At 39.7% G+C, this 23,474-nt stretch overlaps 1 protein-coding gene across 1 annotated transcript; it reads right to left on the reverse strand.

Moving 5' to 3' along the window:
- Nucleotides 1–2,007: 2,007 nt before the first annotated feature.
- Nucleotides 2,008–18,260, reverse strand: LOC136883155 (uncharacterized). Its single transcript, XM_067155336.2, has 2 exons — nucleotides 17,631–18,260; nucleotides 2,008–2,446 (listed from the first exon to the last, which is right to left on the reverse strand). Exons 1-2 carry the CDS (start codon nucleotides 18,258–18,260, stop codon nucleotides 2,165–2,167), a joined length of 912 nt encoding a protein of 303 aa, XP_067011437.2. The 3' UTR covers nucleotides 2,008–2,164.
- Nucleotides 18,261–23,474: the final 5,214 nt, after the last annotated feature.

Genomic DNA, 23,474 nt, shown 5'->3' on the forward strand with positions numbered 1-23,474 from the left:
TTTTTCAGAGGAAAATAGAATACATGGCGAACAGTACAGTTTATTCATGTTTGCACAACCACATAACCAATCCAGATCTATGTACCACGAGTCACTGTTGCGCCATCAAATGTCTCTGCTACTAACTTTTCACCACACTGAAATTCTTGTAACTTTCCGAAGAGATGTTTAGAGGGAGAAACAGCAGAACGGTCACCGCTTACATCATAGAATCACAAAAATTTCTTGAAAATTGCCTTTGGGACTAACATATCTAAATACAGTCGAGAGATGTGCTCTGTTAGAAACGTCTGTACTATCATCCAAATTAACGGAAATAAAGTTTGCTTTCTTAACCTCATCTTTAATTTTTCTGGTCATAAAAGTAGCTATGGCATCAATAAATAATTTTGAATGTCAGATGAAAGTCCTGAGAAAACTGTAGATGTTTCCAAGTGGTGCCGAAATACGTCATCTTTCTTAGTAATTAACATTAATAACTCCATGTAATTACCTCTGTTATCATTTTCTTCAGTTTCTTGACGACCATTCGAAGGTAATCCTTGCTTTGAAAGAAAACACACAGTATCTATTACAATGCTGATAATATATCTGTTTTTTTTTTTTTACTAGCTTATTATGCTTGTTAATTTTCTTTCTGTTAGCTGTACTCTATTCTGGACCTTCCAAACTGAATCATATCGGCATCAGCAACGGTGTGTGCTTGAGACATCTCATGGCATCTCTTTAAAACTCAAACTATATAAATTGTCCACCCCGTCTTTATTTCAAGCATCCTTTCCTGAGGAAAGTGGAACACATGGTCAACAATACAGTTTATTAATTTTAGCACAACCACGTAACCAATCCAGATTTATGTACCACGAGTCATGAAAATTTCATACTGTTCTTTTTGATTGCTCAACTAAACTTTTAAGAGAAGGCGTGGGTCTACCTTCTTCAATTATTATGTTTTTCTTTTCTTCAGAAGTTCTTAAAGAAAATGGTGTGTTCATTAAGCTTTCTATAATACATGAATATTCTGGGCCCATCAACTCACTTATTTTAGAGATGGAAGTGACAGCACTCATTTTAATGTTTAACACGTTGTGCAGTTCTATAGACTATCCTTACCTAACATAAATTCACACTTTAACATCGTATTATAATAGAAAACAATAATATAGTAATGCACTGTTGAGCGCGGCAGAAAGAACGGACAGTACAGCTCATCACCGACGTTACAAGCTTTTGTTTCCACTTTCCATTGTGGTAACACGACCAGAGAACGTAGCAGGATACATCTCTGTGTCGAGGGGAGAGTTGCCTTGCTCGGCGCAGTAATACTCGCCTAGCTGTTAGAAGAGATTCAAAGCGTAACCACTGCATGGAGTAGTAACAGCCTCTCGCTCAGCTTTGACGGTGACAATCTCCTGCAATAGAGTTCTCACGGCACGTCCAAGCAAAGAATCAAGAATATTAAATATTAGTATTAAAAGAATATTCAATTTTTCTGTTACCAGCCCTAAATGCAGATCATTGATGATTGATTGAACAATGGTGGCCATTGTAAACAATTTCTGTAGGACAACAACTGGTTTTGTATAAACCATTAATGCTACACTACACTATGCATTATCCGTTAACTGACTTTTGCTGCACCCTGCATAAATATTACATTTTCAGATATTTAAAAATGTTTTTTGTTCATTATTTGGTGCAAGAGAAGGATAGTGCCATTTTATTTTTGTGAATATCCCAATTTATAGCTGAAAAAAAAAAGGATTAATTTAAAGTAAGAAATTAAAAAATATAAGTTACATTTAAAACTTCAATTATTAGAGAACTTCAAATCAGTTTTTGCCTCTCCTGAAAGAAAGGGATAGAATGGGGTTAATTTTAGCTTCAGTTAATGAAATAATACTTTTTGTGTTGAGTAACATTTCAGTAATTTATGAACGATATAAACCAATAAGCGTTTTTCTTTACACTGATAAAATTTTCACAATTCGAAATGGAAACTTCAGAACTGACAGGTGGTAGGTTTTGAGTGGTGCTAAGATTTGTTTGGTACATAGATGAAGTGTGCGGACAACGGAGATGCTAGGCAATAAACCGTTATGTATATCTACTTTCTTTATCAGATAATGAGTACTGTTAACATCGGCATTAGTAATGCTATAGCTCATTCTTCACACTGGGAACTTTTCTTTTTCTTCTCCTCTTCCATGTTATGTTTAGTAAAGTCAGAAATTGGTGCCGTTGTCAAGTCAGGGCATTCCTTCGCAGCTAGACCACACAAGTGCATCTTTAACTCAGCAACATATCTACCGGGATTCAAGCCTTTCGGACAGGTCTTTGTGCAGTTGAAGATTGTGTGACAACTATATACAGCAAAAGCTCCTTTCAAGCGTTCTAGTCGCTCCTCGTGGGCTTCATCCCTTGAGTCTAGTATCCAGCGGTAAGCCTGTACAACACAAAACAGTTCAATTAATAAGACACATTGGATCACACAGTGAAAACAGAAAAAAGTTAGGAACACTCATAACTGTTCTAAATACACAAAATAATAATCAAAGTTTACAAACAAAATAAATAATAATATCCTAACTTCACAGCTTTTATGAAAAATGGATTTTATAATTTGGACTTACTATTAAAATAAATAAGACCCAATTTATGGAATTTGGTAGTCAACAGTATGGTTCATGGTCTGGGTTATTGTGGCCACGTCCTAGTTCATGAATCATGGGCAACGGCTGAGTGGTCTATTAAGTGGTCCTGAGATTCGGGATACCAGTTGCTACAGAATGGAAATGGGCATCTCGGACATATTCTGAGTCATGGTCCTCCTTGTGCTCAGGTGGCTAGGACTATACAATCCACCGGTGGTCCCTAACCCATTAGAGGAGAGATCCTCACTTGCACTATGTGTAAATAAGGGTAGCATCCTGCTTCACAGAATTTACTGAGCTCAGAATATTTTCAGCAAGACTGGGACCTATGGGAGTAACGGAGTCCCACTCCCATTTGACAAGCGAGGGACTCCTTGGAAACAACTTGGCGAACGAAATGGAATTCAGTGGGGAGCTAATGGGGCTTATGGAAGAAAGAAAGTAGAACTGGCTGAGTCAGCAAAGAGAATCCATCTGGATGTGCTAGGGGTAAATGATATTCGGTAAAGGGGAGATAATGAGGAAGAGATTATAAAGTATACTTGACGGGTGTTAAAAAGGGAAGGGCAGAGTGTGGAGTAGGGCTGTTCATCAGGAATACTATTGCACGTTCTGTTAGGCATGTAAATGAGCGAATAGTGTGGGAAGATTTGGCAGTTGGAGGACTAAGGACGAGAATAATAATAATTTTGTGTGGCTATTTATAGCCAAGTGCAACCATTGTAACGCAGACCCTCTGGTGAGGGTGGGCGGCATCTGCCATGTGTAGGTAACTGCGTGTTATTGTGGTGGAGGATGTGTGGTTTGTGAGTTACTGGGATGTTGGGGACAGCACAAACACCCAGCCCCCGGGCCATTAAACTTAACCAATGAAGGTTAAAATCCCCTACTCGGTCGGGAATCGAACCCGGAACTCTCTGAACCGAAGGCCAGTATGCTGACCATTCAGTAATGAGTCAGACAGGACGAGAATTGTCTCAGTGTATTCACCTTGTGAGGGTGCAGATGAGGATGAAGTTGACAAGTTTTATGAAACATTGAATGACATCGTAGTCAGGGTCAGCAACAAGGATAGGATAGTGCTAACGGGCGATTTCAATGCAAGAGTTAGATATAGAACTGGAGGATATGAAAGGGTGATTGGTAAATGTGGGGAAGATATGGAAGCTAATAGGAATAGGAAACGTTTGCTTTAGTTCTGTGCTAGTATGTGTTTAGCAGTTATGAATACATTCTTCAAGCACGAGGCTGTTCACCGCTACACATGGGAGGTGGTGGTGGTGGTGATTATTGTGTTAAGAGGAAGTACAACTGGGCAACCATCCTCTATATAACACTAATCAGAGAGAAAAAATGGAAGGGGCCCGACACTTTGTAAAATGAAGGTATTGGCCAAAGGAAGGCAAGGGCCACGAAGGGCATGGAAATGAAAGACACCCTAGGCCTCCATACGTAATACCGTCAGGGTCGGAAAAGAACAATAGTCGACCAAGAAAGGTCGATAAGTATATATGAAAGTGAGGAGCCAGGCACAAGTAAGTGGAAGCAATGCCAGGACTCAGCTAAGGGCCCCGTGGTCGCCAACCCACGCTCCAACGTTAATAGCTCCTGGGGCCCCTTTTAGTCACCTCTTATGACAGGCAGGGAATACCGTGAGTGTTATTCTATCGCCCCCCACCCACAGGAGAGCACATGGGATGATAGGTTTACCAGATCCATAATAAAGATAAAAATTTCATTGTTCCGTATTGAAATTATTGATGTTAAAAATTAAATATTTGAAAAGGAGGTTCAACCTATTCAATACTTAAAAGAAAGAAATGCAGTAATCACATTCCTATTTAAATGGGACCGGTTTCGACCTTAGTCCAGGTCATCATCAGCCGTAAAAACATGTACAATGTTTATGAATATTGGAGGTCAGTTTCACACTCTGATAGGCACAAAGACACGACACCACATTCTGTCACAACACTATCAACTAATATACGAAGATCAAAAACTTGAAGTCGCAGACGAATAGATTTGTAGTAGAAAGCCGCCAGCTCCTGGTGATCAGCGCGGCACATTCAAGGTCATGCGTCCGACCGCTGCGCATGACCTTGAATGTGCCGCGCTGATCACCAGGAGCTGGCGGCTTTCTACTACAAATCTATTCGTCTGCGACTTCAAGTTTTTGATCTTCGTATATTAGTTGATAGTGTTGTGACAGAATGTGGTGTCGTGTCTTTGTGCCTATCAGAGTGTGAAACTGACCTCCAATATTCATAAACATTGTACATGTTTTTACGGCTGATGATGACCTGGACTAAGGTCGAAACCGGTCCCATTTAAATAGGAATGTGATTACTGCATTTCTTTCTTTTAAGTATTGAATAGGTTGAACCACCTTTTCAAATATTTAATTTTTAACATTAAGATCCATAATAGACTATATCTTAACCGACTTCGAATTCAGGAAAACTGTTAGGAATGTACAGGTTTTCTGGGGATTTCTGGATTATACAGATCTGTAGTGAATTAAGTATCTCTAGGCCTAGGAAAGAGAAAGTGAAATCTGTCTGCATATGAATGAGGGTAGAAAATATTCAGGACAAGAACATAAGACAGAAGTACATGGATATGTTTAGTGAAAAGTTCCAAACAGTGGACAGTAATCAAGTTCGGGATATAGAAAGAGAATGGATGGCATACAGGGACGGTGTAGTAGAGACAGCATGGGAATGCCTAGGAACAACTGTGTGTAAAGATGGGGGGAAAAGTGAACATCTTAGTGGAATGATGAAATGAGAGAAGCTTGTAAACGTAAAAAGAAGTCATATCAGAAATGGCTTCAAACAAGGGCCAATGCAGACAGGGAATTGTACTTAGATGAAAGAAACAGAGCGAAACAAATAGTTATTGAATCGAAAAAGAAGTCGTGGAAAGATTTTGGTAATAACCTGGAAAGGCTAGGTCAAGCAGCAGGGAAACCTTTCTGGACAGTAATAAAGAATCTTAGGAAGGGCAGGAAAAAGGAAATGAATAGTGTTTTGGGTAATTCAGGTGAACTCACAATAGATCTCTGAGAATCACTGGAGAGGTGGAGGGAATATTTTGAAAATCTTTTCAACGTAAAAGGAAATGTTCCTGGTGACGTCGCAAACATTTGAGTTCATGGGGAGGAGGAAAATGATGTTGGTAAAATTACGCTTGAGGAAGTGGAAAGCATGGTAAATAAACTCCACTGTCATAAAGCAGCAGGAATAGACGGAATTAGACCTGAAATGTTGAAGTATTTGAGGGATGAAATAGCTTCATAGAGTAATAAAATTAGCACAGAGTGTTGGTAAGGTACCTTCAGATTGGATAAAAGCAATAACTGCACCTCTCTATAAGCAAGGGAACAGGAAGGATTGCAACAACTATTGAGGTATCTCATTAATTAATAAACCAGGCAAAGTATTCATTGGCATCTTGGAAGAGAGAGGAAGTTGGATGAAAACCAGTGTGGTTTCAGACCACAGATGGGCTGTCAGGATCAGATCTTCAGTATGCACCAGGTAATTGAATAAATGCTATGGGAGGAATAGACATTTATGTTTATGTTTTGTAGATCTAGAGAAAGCATACAATAGCGTACCGAGGGAAAGATGTTCAGCATACTGGGAGACTATGGGATTAAGGGTAGATTATTAAAATCAATCAAAGGCATTTATGTTGACAAATGGGTTGCAGTGAGAATTGGTGGTAAAATGAGTGCTTGGTTCAGGGTACTTACAGGGGTTAGACAAGACTGTAATCTTTCACCTTTGCTGTTCGTTGTTTATATGGATCATCTGCTGAAAGGTATAAAGTGGCAGGGAGGGATTTAGTTAGGTGGAGATGTAGTAAGCAGTCTGTCCTATGCTGACGACTTGGTCTTAATGACAGATTATGCCAAAAGCCTGCAGTCTAATACCTTGGAACTTGAAAATACGTGCATTGAGTATGGTATGAAAATTAGCCTTTCAAAGACTAAAGTGATCTCAGTACGTAAGAAATACAAGGGGATTGAATGTCAGATTGGTGATACAAAGCTGGAATAGGTAGATAATGTCAAGTATTTAGGATGTGTGTTCTTCCAGGATGGTAGTATGATAAGTGAGATTGAATCAAGGTGCAGTAAAGCTGATGCAATGAGCTAGCAGTTGCAATCAACAGTATTCTGTAAGAAGGAAATCTGCTCCCAGACGAAACTATCTTTACATCGGTCTGTTTTCAGACCAACTTTACGGGAGTGAAAGTTGGGTGGACTCAGGATATTTTATTTGTAAGTTAAAAGTAACAGACATGAAAGTAGTGAGAATGATTGGTGGTATAACAGGTGGGAACAATGAGAGGATGGTACTTGGAATGAGGAAATAAAGGCTAAGTTACCAGGTGAGTTGGCTGTGCGGTTAGGAGCGTGCAGCTATGAGCTGGCATTCGGGAGATAGTGGGTTTGAACCCCACTGTCGGCAGCCCTGAAAATGGTTTTCAGTGGTTTCCCCCATTTTCACACCAGGCAAATGCTGGGATTGTACCTTAATTAAGGCCATGGACTCTTCCTTCCCATTCCTAGGCCTTTCCGGTCCCATCATTACCATAAGACCTATCTGTGTCTGTGCGACATAAAACAACTAGCAATAAAAAGTTAAGTTAGGAATGAACTCGATAGATGAAGCTGTATGCATAAGCTGGCTTCCGTGTTGGGGTCATGTGAGGTGAATGGGGGAGGATAGGTTACCTAGGAGAATAATGGACTCTGTTATGGAGGGTAAGAGAAGTAGAGGCAGACCAAGGCAATGATGGTTAGACTCAGTTTCTAATGATTTAAAAGTAAGAGGTATAAAACTAAATGAGGCCACAGCACTAGCTGCAAATTGAGGATTGTGGCGACATTTAGTAAATTCACAGAACTTGCAGACTGAACGCTACAAGGCATAATGGTCTATAACGATGATGTATGTATGTAGTCAACAGTTTTTTTCTTTCAGATTGAATCAAGTGAATCACACTGGCAACTTTTCTTTTTCTTCTTCTTTTCCATGTTATGTTTAATAAAGCGCCACCTTTAAAGTGCATACCTGTTTTCACATTCTTTGACAACTGCTTTTTTGTAAATCCTCACACATACACTTCCCTTGTTCATTTGTAATTCCTGGAAAGTCTTAAAATACTTGAGTACCCTTCCATTGCTCTCTAAAATTCATATGACTGCCAATTATGTTTGCCATCATGTTATCCTTAGCTGACTTTTTGCTAAATTCTATTACTTGTAAGTTCCTTCAACTTTTCCTTACTCCCACAACCATTCCTAATTCAATTTCTTTCCTACCTGTGTCTCCTTCCAGTGTTTTTTCTTTTCTCTCTTAAAATACAGTGGGTGTTTACCACTCCTTACCACTTTTAAAAGTGCATACATATTTTCACATTCTTCAACAATTGCTTTAAACCTATCCCGTAAATTGTTTATTTTTTAAAAACCATTTTTCACCAATCATATTTACTTTCTCAAGTCTGTTTCATGTGCATCTTATCAACCCTATGGTTCTGCCTAACAATCCTACTTGTATAACCTTCCTTAGTATCATATTTATTTTTAACTACGAGGGAAAATGCTTCGTGATCACTTATACCACCTATCACCTCAGTTTCTCTACAGAGCTGATCTAGTTTTACCAGCACCACATCCAGAATATTCTTCCCTCTTCTTGGTTCCAACACTTTCTGATTCAGCATCCTTCCTAGTTTAACTTAATTACCATTTGTTGGTCATGATTCCTGTCATTCACATTACTTTCACAGGTGGCATTTTGGTAAATTTCGATAGCCCATTACAAACACATTTTCTGTGCTGTTTCCCACATAGCTGATTACTGTATTAAATAATTTCGCATCAGTGTCAGCACCACCCTTTCCAGGCCTGTACACCCACAGAACATCAAGTTGCCTGTTATCTTTAGAGATGAGCCTTACACCTAGAATTTCATGTTTCTCATGCAACTTTTTCATAGCTTACAAATTTTTCTTCCACTAGTATGAAAAACTCCCCCTCCTATCGTTTCTATCCTATATCACCTCGCAGCCATGATTCAATTCAGGGGCGTAGCCAGGAGGGGTGGGGTTACTGGGGCTTAGATATTCCACTCCACCCCCCCTCCCCATCCCGCTATTGGAATTTTTACTAAAGAAAATAAACAGAAACTGGCAATAAACTAGTGAAAGTTGACTTTTTTTTTGCTAGTGGTTCTACGTCGCACCGACACAGATAGGTCTTATAGCGACGATGGGATAGGAAAGGCCTAGGATTTGGAAGGAAGCGGCCATGGCCTTAGTTAAGATACAGCCCCAGTATTTGCCTGGTGTAAAAATGGGAAACCACAGAAAACAATCTTCAGGGCTGCCGACAGTGGGATTCGAACCCACTATCTCCTGGATGCAAGCTCACTGCCGCACGCCCCTAACCGCACGGCCAACTCGCCCGGTGAAAGTTGAGTCAAAGGGTTAGCTCATTTGAATATTCACAGAGAGAAAATTGTACAACCAACAGATCTCTTGAATCTATTTTGTAAGAAGCCTCGAAAGTTGGATTTTAGATTATAATTTTAATATACCATTCGCCGTATTCGCCGTAAAACTATTCATTTCGATCCTATTATTCTCGTTCTGTATTTTCATGTAATATTTTATAATGTAGCGGTACTGCAATCTGAATATCAACATAATTCACTTGTGTCAGTGCCCTTATGATATTCATGCGAGCGCATACCACACATGCATAAGCACCTTCATTAGGTTCTATCATTATTTTGAAACTATAAAAACCCCCATCCATCGATCCTGGCTATTTTATGTCATCCCAACTTGATTTCTAGCTCCCTGTGTTCTTATCACCGCTCCTTATAGTCCACATCGTTTCCGTCGTGCGGATGAAGAATTAACTTCTCAGGCTCATTGCGTATTTGACAGACGAGTTAGCTAATTCTGCACATTGTATTTTATATTTCACGATGACTGAAACCATAATTCTGTGTTTTTTTGTAATCTCTTTTAAAAATAAAGAAACATTTTTTTTTTTGTTTGTTTTTGACTTAAGAGAAGACTGTTTCTCACATGTACAGTTCTATGTCACATGGTCATCTTAGCCCCAAAAGGCAATATCACAAACGTGATTTACAAAGAGTTTCTGGGGTAAATGACACTCAATTTTTCGGTGAACTTAGGATATATTCTTTGGGAATTTTCAGATAATGTCTTAGTACAATACCTAGGAATGATTACTTTTAACAAATTACGAAATCCACGAGAGTGAAGCCGCGGGTAACTGTTAGTTATCTTTACATTATTTGAATATATCTTAACTGTTAACACATAATAAGAAAGCATGGAGATATTACAAAGGAAGGTGGTGGGGGTGGTGGTGGTGGTGATTACTGTTGTAAGAGGAAGTACAACTGGGAAACACTAATCGAAAAAATGGAAGAGGTACGACACTTCAAAAATGAAGGCATCGACCAAAAAAAGACAAGGGCCAAGAAGGTATGAAAATGAAAGACTCCATAGGCCTCAAATACTCTAATACCATCAGGGTCGTAAAAGAACAAGAGTTGACTTGGGGAGATCGGATAGGATAGATGATAGTGTGGATCCTGGCACGAGTAAGTGGAAGCAATGGCAGGACTCACCTAAGGACCCTGTGGTTGCCAACTTACGACCTCAAGTTAACCCTGTTCTTTGATACAATGTGAGAGGTGTGAGTGAAGTTGCTCTAATAGAAAAATTACTCATTTTTATGTTGATGTATTAGGTTTAATAACTCAATAGCATTATATTTTATCAAAAATAATTGTGTATATTCAATACTAATTAGCTTCAAAGCATACGAATGTTATAAAAGTAAAAACCTTGTCATGCACAGGAATAATCTTTATTCAACACCTTATCTTGCTGAATTCAGCTCACAGGCGTAGATTCTGCTAACTACTTAATGATATTCCTGCAGTATATCCCTGGGTGGTTGGGTGGGGCCATTCCAAAATAATTACGCTACTGGAAATAATTATCCTCTTCATGACAATCCATATTATGATAAATAATTCATTTGCAAATGTAGTTTCCTCTGACTGTTTCATTTTCCAGGTTTATACAGTTTAAAATGAGTTACAACAGATAATCATTCATGAAAAGTATGCTCCAAGCTTCTTCAAGTGATGATGCACTTCTTGCTACTAGTTTCACTGCTGGTAAATGAATGACAATGTTGTGGGTTCGAGTACGTGAGTTTTTAGGGGGAGGAACTTTGTCCATTTTGTAACAACATCCTTTCCTGTTATGGTCCAAAACCATTGAGAAAGAGGTAGATCATCATCACTGATATTTACTACTTATCCATTAGTGCACTATAAGCCTCCGTGGCTCAGACGGCAGCGCGTCGGCCTCTCACCGCTGGATACCGTGGTTCAAATCCCGGTCACTCCATGTGAGATTTGTGCTGGACAAAGCAGAGGCGGGACAGGTTTTTCTCCGGGCACTCTGGTTTTCCCTGTCATCTTTCATTCCAGCAACACTCTCCATTATCATTTCATAGCATTTATCACTCATTAATAAATCGCCTTGGGAGTGGCGACCCCATTGTAATAACAGCCTATAGATGTTTCATTCATTACATCCCTGACCTGGTCAATGACTGGAAAACAGGTTGTAGGTTTTCATTTTTCATTAGTGCACTGTACAGTATAACTTTTAGAGTCTACTACAGGGCCTCTCAGGCTGCATGCGCCTGGTGCATGCACTGTGCACGGTGCAAAAGACGACTTCGCTTGGTGGACCAGAGTGCAGACCCCCACTCCTCGATTTGGAGCAATAGCGCTGTCTCACTCTTTCCCCACGCCTGTCTCCCTCTCCCTCACTTGCTCCGTAGCGCTCCAAATCCGAGCCGAGCTGGGCTGAGCTTAGCCGAGTAGCCCAGAGACGAGACGAAGCGTTGGTCCGAGCCGAACCGAGCCGAGCCGAGCCGAGCCGAGCGGGACCGATGCACAGTGCACAGGGGCCTTGCGCCGCTGTTTGCACGCGTTAGATTTTGGGCGTTTGAGAGGCCCTGGTCTACTACTTCTAATTCATCCTCACTCTTACTAAATCATCTTCCTCTTCCACAGACTGTGAAGGAAATAACACCCTTGTCTTACACTCTTCATAACTCATTTCAGCGATAATGGACTGAATGAATCGCTAACATAATTACGCATGTAACTCACTGGGTACACTCAAAGTTGCTGCTGGTGTAAGTCCGACGAACAGGACTAGTGGTGTGGGGTTCAACGAGACACTTTATTGCACCGCTTGACAATAATCCCTCTTTCTAAGAATGAACACCCTTCTCTACAATGCCACTGACCTGCCACTGACCTCTGACAGAAGGCAAGGAATGTGGGAACAGGTATGTGGCAGCCAAGGCCTCTAAGTTTAAAAATAAGCGCAATTACATAAATTTGCACCAGGTCACAAAAGACCCTGCGCCACCATTCCCGGATTCTACAAGAATAAAGAGTAAAAGATATAAGGTAAATACTATTTTACATTAATTTATTGTTCTGTACCATTTGCACCAATTTCCCTTGGCTGGAGATGGGTCCAGCCTGATTATCTCTGTACATCTTCAAAACTTATTGTAATCATTCCAGGAATATTCCAACCCCTACCTCCTCACCAATCGGCTCTGCTCTGTAATATCTTTGTTAAAATATTCACCTGTCTCTGGGCAAAGGGCAACATGTTTTTCTTTCTAAGTTTACAATTTACTTTATGTAGTACCGACACAAACAGGTCTTATGGCGACGATGGGATAGGAAAGGCCTAGGAGTGGGAAGGAAGCGGCCGTGGCTTAATTAAGGCACAGCCCCGGCATTTGCGTGGTGTAAAATTGGGGAACCACGGAAAACCATCTTCAGGACTGCTGACAGTCGGGTTTGAACCCAACATCCCCCGGATGCAAACTACCAGCTGCGCGTCCCTAACCGCACGACCAACTCACCCGGTAGTTATTTTTTCATGCTGCTCATGAGAGTAAACACATTGAGCAATTTCACAACTTAATTTATTTTAAAATATTCAAATTATGTTACAAAAATTATTTTAACAGTTTAATCATGGTATTCCCATCTATCCAGTGAAGTGAAATGGAAGAGAGTGTGATATCATTTAACTAATGACATTTCTGAATAATCAGCTTGTTGTTCTCTTTTACTTTGACCATAGGAGGTCGGATAGGATAGATGAAAGCAAATACAGTAGAGACACTTACGGATTTAGCCTTGTTAAAATGGGAGACAATTCGACGGTGGCGCTCCTAGTGACTTGGCCTGAAAAGTAGCGCTAAATTCAAATACCAATGGATATGCATATACGAAAATGGATAAGTAAATTACGTCTAGAAAGAAAGTGTTATTGAGAAATTAACATCGAAGTTGCTAAAGCAATTCTGGATAAATGAATGAAGAATTATTTAAAATGTTATTATTCAAAGACTGAAATTAGACAGATAAACAAGATGTGAAATGGACTGCTGTGAAATGGCTTGATCTTTCATTTATGCATTACTTTTTTTTGCTTTAGCATTCCTGCCTGAAATTTTACGGTTAGATTTGTCTTTTTTCTCATTAAAAACATTTTATCATCGCATTAAGACACTTGCCAATAAAAATATCGGCACATTCCTTACACACATGATGCAGTGAATTAACATTTAAAAGCTGGACAATTTTCCTCTTAACATGAAGCCTACTAACAGAAAGAAAATCTATAAAACTAGCCTCAAAAACATTCAAAACTTCCCTATAAGCAATACTTACTATTATATTAGGGTAAAGCAAATTTGCATCATCATATTGCTTCAACAAAATGTGTACATTTCTTAAGTCACCCATATTTTGTTCAGTGCTTGACAATGCATTACGGCATTCCAAATGGGGTAACTTGGAACACAACCAGCCACACTCATATGCATATGCATTTTCCTGAATTAAATCAAACCCACAGATCACACCTACAACAATACATCGGTACTGAAGGTTAACTGCTGCACTATACAATAAAATATGCGTACCTATTATATTTTAAGCCAGTTAAAACATGGGTCGAGCAGGTCAGAAGATTATGAAGTACTATAAAAATCTCTTTGTCACTGGAAGAATATATATGCAAACACAATATTACTTACATTTTCTTGTCACGAGTTAAACGGAAGAAAGACCGCGCATTCTTCTCTACTTCATAGTTACTGCAGACAAACACAGCACATATCTTTCCCCTCATGTTGAGAGGAGATATCAAGGAATGACACACCTACTATTTAATTATGTCAACTCACTGAAAACGCATTAATAACACCAAAACTTCACACATAAGTGCACGAGCTCTTATGACAGAGTCAGTAGTTCTCAGGTCAATCCGCTAGAGAGAACTCTAATAGCTGTCCCTCGATATCTCGCTCAGTGTCGCGTATTGTCTCTACTGTATTTGATGAAAGTGAGGACCCTGGCACAAGTAAGTGGAAGCAATACCAGGACTCAGCTAAGGGCCCGTGGTCGCCAACCCACGCTCCTAATTCAGAGTCCCTGGAGCCCTTTCAGTCGCCTCTTACGACAAGCAGGGGATACCGTGGGTGTGATTCTACCGACCCTACCCACAGGGGAAAAACTCTGGGGCCTAGCACAGTAACAATGGAGGTAATACAATATACTGCACTACATATCATAAGCCATACTTAGAATATTAGCTGTGGAAAGTGATTCCAAAAATAAGTTTGGCTATCCAGTTCATGCAACCGTACGCACAACACATTATAATGGCTACAACACCAACTTAATATTAGCATCTCTTTTACGTTTTACTCTATCGAACAGTGTTCCCGTCTGAAAATTCCCGCATTTGCAATTTGCGTTCACCGTATTCACTCCAGTGAGCTGTGATGGGTTTCACCGTCAAAAAACAATATGCGTTCTCGCTCCTATATATGACCACGCCCCCAATGTAGAGCACTGTCACTGGGCTTCACTCTCAGAGCTCCAAGGCATTTCCCTGTCTTCTTTACTCCCTGATAATATAGCCGGATTTCTACTGCACGGATACCATGCTCAACAGAGAATGGATATAGTACGGTATAGGCTCAGGCATTCTGTAACGCTCTTTGCAGTTCACGGGTTTCACCATAAGTCAAATATGGATGTCTTACTTCTGAAACCTCATATCTGCCAATGCTCTTCCTGTCCATTATTTTCCTAAAGACTGGTCACGCCTCCCAGCCACATATGGGTATGCAGCCCATCAGAACAACTTTCGTTGTGTTCATTTTCCTATGCACATGTGTAAAGTGAAATGAATCTTGAATACATTATACTGTAGGAGAGCGTAATTGAGCCATGCAAACAATATCCCTACAATACGATACGGTGAGGTTAATTTTCCTTTACACATTAGCATAAGAAAACATACATACATACATTATCATTATAGACCGTTATGACTTTCAGCGTTTAGTCTGCAAGCTTCTGTGAATTTACTAAACGTCGCCACAATCCTCTATTTGCAACTAGTGCTGTGGCCTCATTTAGTTCTATACTTATTATCTTTAAATCGTTAGAAATTGAGTCTAACCATCGTCGTCTTGGTCTCCCTCTACTTCTCTTACCCTCCATAGCAGAGTCCATTATACTCCTAGGTAACCTATCCTCCTCCATTCGTCTCACATAACCCCACCACCAAAATCGGTTTATGCGCACAGCTTCATCCATCGAGTTCATTCCTAACTTAGCCTTTATCTCCTCATTCCGAGTACCCTCCTGCCATTGTTCCCACCTGTTTGTACCAGCAATTATTCTCGCTAAGTTCATGTCTGTTACTTCTAACTTATGAATAAGACATCATGAGTCCACCCAGCTTTCACTCCCGTAAAGCAAAGTTGAGCTGAAAACAGATCGATGTAAAGATAGTTTCATCCGGGAGCTCACTTTCTTCTTACAGAACACTGTTGATCGCAACTGCGAGCTCACTGCATTAGTTTTACTACACTTTGATACAATCTCACTTACTATATTACCATCCTGGGAGAACACACAACCTAAAAACTTAAAATTACCTACTTGTTCCAGCTTTGTATCACCAATCTGACGTTCAGTTCTGCTGAATTTCTTACCTACTGACATCAGTTTATTCTTCGAAAGGCTAATTTTCGTACCATAGGCCTACTCATTGCATCTATTTTCTCAAGTTCCAAGATATTAGATTGCAGGCTTTCGGCACAATCTGCCATTAAGACCAATTCGTCAGCATAGGACAAACTGCTTATCACATTTCCACCTACCTGAATCCGTCCCTGCCACTTTATACCTTTCAGCAGATGATCCACGTAAACTACGAACATTAAAGGTGAAAGATTACAGCCTTGTCTAACACCTGTAGGTACCCCGAACCAAGAACTCATTCTACCATCAATTCTCACTGTAGCCCAATTGTCAACATAACTGCCTTTGTTTCATTTTAATAATCTACCCTTAATCCCATAGTCCCCCCAGTACTATGTCGAACATCTTTTCTCTCGGTACCCTGTCATTTGTTTTCCCTATATCTACGAAAAATAAACACAACAGTCTATTCCTCTCGTAAGATTTTTTCAATTACCTGGCGCATACAAAAAATATGATCCTGGCAGCCCCTCTGTGGTCTGAAACCACACTGATTTTCTCCCAACTTCCTCTTAACCACTGATCGCACCCTCCCTTTCAAGGATGCCAGTGAATACTTTGCCTGCCCAATGAGATACCTCGATAGTTGTTGCAATCCTTCCTCTTCCCTTGCTTATAGATAGGTGCAAAATGCACACAACAAAAATTATTTTGATGGACTGCATATAAATATGTGGCTGGGAGGCGTGACCAGACTTAAGGAATATAATGGGTTGGAAGAGCATTGGGACATACGAGGTTTTAGAAGTAAACCTTCGATATAGTGGAGAAATACCACCGTATCGATTAGCAAACTATTTTCAAACTGTGGGAGAACTACTCTGATCGATATCACGCCCTAGAATGCGATAAAAGACAGTTTTCATTGACAAAATTATATCAATATTGAACGTGCATATTGTGCGCAATTCTTCTTCTTATGTATGTACTTAGACCTACATGAAGGCTTCCAAATTTTGTCACGCTGTACGTTAAATACTTTGGGATGAAAGATCAGCTTGTCCAAAATATAACTGGTACCTATATTGACGTACAGTATGGAAGCAGCAACACTTACTGGATCAACAAAGAATCGTCTTCAGGCAAAAGAAATGAAGTTCCTTTTGCTCTTGTCTACAAAAAAGCAAAAGGGGATAAAATGAAGAATCACTGTTCAACTATTAAAGCAAAAACCTTCCTAACATCCCTTACAGAAGAAAACCACAATGAGACCAGAAAATCGTCCGAGGAACGCAAGATAGAGTTCAGCAAGAAAATGAAGGATTACCGGGCCAACAGAAAAGCTCAGCAGAAAGCAGCAACCAAACCACCATCAAGAGCACTAGAAGCGGTAAATATCGACAACAACACAGCTAAAGCACAAGTACAGTTGTCCTCAGGAGGTCCAAACGAACCAAAAAAAAAAAAAAAGAATGTGGACATCCGACAGCAGCTTTGATTGGAAAGAAATCTGCTGGAGACCCTAGAACTGAAGAGATTGCAATTGTTTTGTCACTTGAAAATAATGGTTGCCCCCAGGACTCCTCGAGCATACTTTTACCGCAGTGTTCCAGGGAAGAGACCAAAAGAAAGACCTCGTGATGTTTGCGAGAAGCAGATTTTCAAGGACCTTGGTATAAAGTGGCGTCGCATATACGAATAACATCTGTGGATGGACAGTACACACTGGAGAATGATGATTATAATGATGATGATGATGATGATGATGATGACATACATACATAGGCCAGCTTACGTGCAATAATATGGCTGGTCCGAGGAATTTCTTTGAGTGCCACCAGTAAGGAGGACAAGCTTGGCTGCAGCAACCGCATAAAATACACTCATATAGGCCATCCAACTTTTCTCTATCTCGAATACTTTGCTGGTATTGACGTCCTCCAGGGTATACATCAGCATCGTCTCGTTGTAACCACGGCTTTATGGATTTGTACTGTTCAAAGAATGCAGTTTGATCTGGTACCAAGTCGCGCAGAACGTACATGTGAGGTAGCGGGTAAATTTTAGTCGTACCACCCTTCGATATGGGATGTGTACATGCTAAAGTATTAGTACCGTCAATGTTCATAGCACAAGAACCACAGATACCTTCACGACAAGATCTACGAAATGCAAGGCTCGGGTCTACTTCATTTTTAATTTTGAATAAAGCGTCTAAAACCATTCTTCCACACTTTTTAAGATCTATTACATATTCTTGCATATACGGCTTCTTCTCTGGCGTTTCTGGATTCCAGCGATATATTAGAAAGCGTTTTAACTGCTGAGTCGGTACTATGGATGCTTCTCTGAAACTGCTAACGAGTAACCGATTTCCTAGCCCTAGCAGTATTTGTTGACGATATGAGTGAAACAGAGATTTCATAATCGACATGAATGGAACCACTTGATGTAAATCATTAGTCAAATAATAATAATTGACAATATAATAATCTTCTTACACAAACTTCATTCAAAGATCTACAAATATATACATGTACTGTAGCTGTATACGCAATATTATTGTTAAACAAAGGAATAACCAAGAAACCCCATTTCAATTGCAAAGACTGACACATTCTTCTTCTTGAAAGGTGTGGTTGGACTGAAGACTGACACATAACTAGGACTTAAGATGCCGTCTCCGAGCTCTGATCTTGACAGCGCCATTTCTGAAGTACAGCAGTGCCATCTTCGAAGGTCTTTCAGCCATGAATTTCTTCTTCTCCCAACAGATCTCTTCCCCTGTATCTTCCCTTCGATAATAAGCTGTAATAACTGATACCTCTCACCTCTCATGATATGCCCTAGGTATTGCGTTTTCCTCTGTTTTATGGTGAGCAGTAGTTCTTTCCGATTTTTCATCCGACGAAGGACCTCGGCATTTGAGATTTTCATTATCCAGGATATCCGCAAGAGACGGCGATACAGGGACATTTCGAAGGCATCAATACGTTTTTCTATGATTGGATCCAGAGTCCAGCTTTCACATCCATATAGGAGAACAGAATATATATAGCAGCGGATCATACGAATTCGTAGTTGGAGACTGAGATCTGACCTCACAAAGAATTTCTTCATGGTAATGAATTGAAGGTCCCCCGGAATAAGGGTCTATGCCACAAAACTAAAATGTTCAGGAAACAGAAAAAACGTCTGAATAATGAGAAAATGAAAAATATACCTATATTTTGAAATAAATCAGAATGCTTAAAGACCACTTGAAAACCAAATGATCACAAACTAACCTTATTAATGTAGTAAAAAAAACACTTTCTCATTTTGAAATAATGGAATAAGGGTCTAAACCACATTTTCACGGTTTAATACAGTGTTACATATTGCGAGATGAATCACTTTACATCACTATAGAATCCTCTGAATTCTTAAGACTTAGAGACCGCACATCTTCAGTAGGTCATTCTGTTTTCTTTCTTAATGAGCAGTGTTGAGCCGTAGAGTTGTGGCAATTCTTGAGGCAGGAATAGTGGCTGATTCCGTCCTGACACCTTTAACTAAGGTAAATCTTTCCCGAGTAGCAATCAAATTGTGGCATCTTCTTTTAAGCACAGATGTGAGGTTATCTTCAGACAGCTTCAGTCACATTGCTTCAGTAACCTTGAATTTAGGGTCTTTGACCAACATTTTGCGTCTTTGAAATCAGAACTCTGGACAGACAGACTAAACATGTCTGAAAAAGTTATTTTACATACCTGCAGTGAACTACTGTCACTACCTTTTGCTGGAACGTGGTATTCGAAAGAATGTTTCCGACGTGAAGTGGCATCTGTTCTCTGATTACACCTCCTTTTCGGTTCAGAGATTTTGAGGCACTTATTCACAAGAAACGAAGACTGCTCATTAAGGTCCATGGTATAGTATTCTGTACACTCCTCCTCCTTCACACAGTCAGTGAGCTGAATACATCCATTCTTGTTACAGAACTCTGGATCATACACGCGGGCCAGAAACGACGAAGAAGCAGACAATTATGATAAAGTTATACCCTATACCATTTTACCGCAGTGATAATTAAATGAATGGTTTGTATAATGCATTATGTATTAAACAATGACCAAATTTATTCTAAGGACCTTCCTTAGCACAACATAACCCATTAATTATAAACCCCTATTCCACTCGCCTGTTGTGGCCTCGTTTTTGCTTCTTTTATAACGCCTTTCGTTGTTGTATAAGCCTCACCCCTATTTCGTTTCCTTTTACATTCATTATCCTTCCATTTACCCATATTTATCTTATTTTTCCTGGTTTTATTCAAGTTTTTATTTCGTTGGACGAAATATTCAACACACTGGCTGCCATCTTGAATGAGTGGCATATACCCTTCTTCCAGGCAAAGAAGTTTTTTAACAGACAAATGGCCCATTTCTGTTAACGGTATGACTAACATAGTTCGCATGCAATAACCTGAGATGATATAGACCCTTATTCCGCAAAAAACTCAACTTGCTGAAAAATGTGGCTTAGACCCTTCTTCCGGGGGGGGGGGCTTCAATTGTTTCCTGGCCTGTTCAATTCTAGATATTATCTCCCGTTTGGAGTTACATTGGTCATCCAAGATGGTACCCAGATATTTGAGAGATGACACTTGCTCAACCATTTTATCTTTTATTGTGAGATTTGTCCGAATTGTATTCTTAGAGAACACCATCAGTTTCGTCTTTGAGGGGTTAACATATAATCCAAACTCTTCACTGTGCTGAACTAAGGAGTTTATCATGCACTCTAGGGCAGGCATGTCATCAGTTATGACAACAGTATCATCTGCATATCTGATGTTGTTGATGATTTTCCCGTTAATTTTGATCCCACCATAGTCTGCCAATGTTTCTTTAAATATTGCCTCTGAGTAAATGTTAAACAACATAGGTGACAGTACACAACCCTGGCGGACGCCCTTGCTGATCGAAACAGTTTCTGAAGTTCCTTGATCAGTTTTGGCATTTGCAAACTGATTCCAGTACAGGTTACTGATTATACGTAAGTCACCGGAGTCGATACCTGTTGATCTCAGAATCTCTATCAGCTTATTGTGCCTGACACAATCAAAAGCTTTTTTTATAGGCTATAAAACAGGCATAGACATCAACATTAATATCTCTGCACCTCTGTAACAACACATTTAACGAGAAGAGTGCCCCACTAGGACTAGAGGCGGTAAACTATCGACTGTAATCGCCATCGACATTTTCCGATATTATGAGCTCTACTGTCAATAGTAATCGATAGTTTTCCGAAAGAGGAACGAATCATATCATTATGCCTGAATATAGGACATTTATTGAACACAATCCACAAAAAATCAGTAGAAAGTAACCTACAACTATTCCATGCTATGTCATTTCTGAAATTCAAATCGGAATCACTCATAAATCTCCTCAGTGGCACGTCCGAGACATTCTCGGGCTGCACGCGTTTGCCCATAACGTGACCGCCCGAGAAATTCTCGTTCAGCTGCAGTGTACATTTTGCTATCGCCCGACATTTTCTCGGGTGTTTGAATATCTTTGGAAAAATGTTTTACTGCATTCTCAACAGATGACAGCAGAGTTTTCAGTTGCTTTCATGAAGTCCTTGACCTAAAAATGTGCTTTATCTTCTCTCGCCTACATACAATCTCTGATAACTTGTAAATCCCATTTTTTGTCCCGTATTAACATCAATTCAACTAAGGTTATGTTGAATGGAGAATCCCACCTTCCAAAATGTCGGCACTGAAGTCGCAGATACCTAAATGCACACCTATGAATTGGAACAAACTCCTCACCGGTTAATTGCAAACAGCTGTACAATTTCTGTTAGCACGAAAAATAAGCCAATGAGAGAAAAAATCTATCGTTGACTACCGATAATAGGCAACTGACTATCGATGTCAGACGATAGTGGTCGCTCTGTCGATAGAACTATCGATAGTTTTCCACCTCTAAGTAGGATAAAACTCTATACGGCCAGGCCCATTTTAGAGGGATTTTCTCCTTTTACGGATAAATGTGAGGGGATAAATGATCCCTGGAAAGAGACTTTAATAAAACAGAAACAAATAACATGTTGCTAGGGACAAGGTAGTTCTGAAAGCTCTTCTTGTGTGGGCGAGTAGAAGTAGAAGCCATGTAGCGTGTGAGGCTGGAAATAGCGATCTCTAGAGGGCCCCATACACGCGCAGACTTAGTCGGAAGTAAGTCTGCGCAAACCAGTCTCTTCAGACATGTCTCTGTGTGTATGGCCGATAAGTCTGCCGACAAAAGTCTGCAGGCAAGTCTCTGACATTCTGGCGCTGCTTGAATTCACCCGGAGACTTTGCGACGAAAGCGCTATCTCTGAGTTGCGGCAGAAAATGTAAGTGTGGTAACGTGGTAACCTACCAGACCTTAACCGACGTATCGAAACTGTCCATAATGGCGGCAGCTGGAGTGCTAGCATGCGTTTGTTTTGATTTGTGAAAGTCGTGTTGTTACCAAATATTTACGGAAATTTGAATATTATTAATCGTACATTATATTTATTTATAGTCTTAAGAAGGTTATAGATTCCCTTTCAGTGCCGTAAGAAGCTGTTTGTTCCCAAAGAGCTTATTTATTCCAACAATATCGGTGGTGATTACCTACGTTAATGTTGATTCTCGTGTTCTTCGCTGAAAGTATTTTCTTTATTTTTAGTTACCTATGCAATATGTTTATGGTTCAATGTGCTGTGTGCCTGGATATAAGTAAGAGCTTAAGTGTTCCCGTTTCCAAAAGACCTAGTATTAAGACAAAATTGGGTTAAGAGCATTCGTAAGGAAAACTTCGAACCGAATCATAGGACTAACAATGTTGTGTGGATTAATCATTTTATCATTTTTGAAATAAAATTTATTATTAGGGAAGACATTATATAGCCTACCCATAGAAGGTGGTGATCTAATTCGAGTGCCGCGCAAACTTCCGAAGTTTAAACTAATGATGCCTATCCTAGCATTTGCCTTATCAGCCAACGTACCTTACTACAAAGAACATTAAATGTCCCAGAAATCATGACTAAAATTTATAATTTAGAGACTAAATTAATCTTAAACGGTGGCGCAAGAATGATGTACCGTAGTAAATTTTCAACGTTTTAAAATGAACATGCGAAAACTAAACCTAACCCCATTTCCCGTGGAGTGAACATGAGGATTGTGTTCTTTTATACAAAATACAATTATGCCATCAATTCTGGTGAGTTTTAAGCTGACGAGTGCTTTAGATGGTCAAGTGTATCATACAAATATCGCTTGTACCTACTCAACAATACATGTGATTTTGGAGGGTTGAATTTTTGTTGGAGAAATTTGTTTGCGTGTTTTACATAATGGGCTGTGGTTAATGGTGATGTTACATAGTATTCCATATAAGATTACCGTAATAATGTTCTTTGTTGACATCTATATATCGTATTTGCTGACCGGAGATTCATATGTGAAATATTTTTGTACTCTCTCTCTCTGTTTCAACCTGACGTTGATACAATAATTCTCCTTTCGTTATTTTCCCCTCTGAAATTTCATTTAGACTTACAATACGCTTTAACGCTACTTTTGGTGTTTAATTATTCATATTTT

Source organism: Anabrus simplex, chromosome 11 (genome assembly GCF_040414725.1).
Source record: "Anabrus simplex isolate iqAnaSimp1 chromosome 11, ASM4041472v1, whole genome shotgun sequence".
Taxonomy (NCBI): domain Eukaryota; kingdom Metazoa; phylum Arthropoda; class Insecta; order Orthoptera; family Tettigoniidae; genus Anabrus; species Anabrus simplex.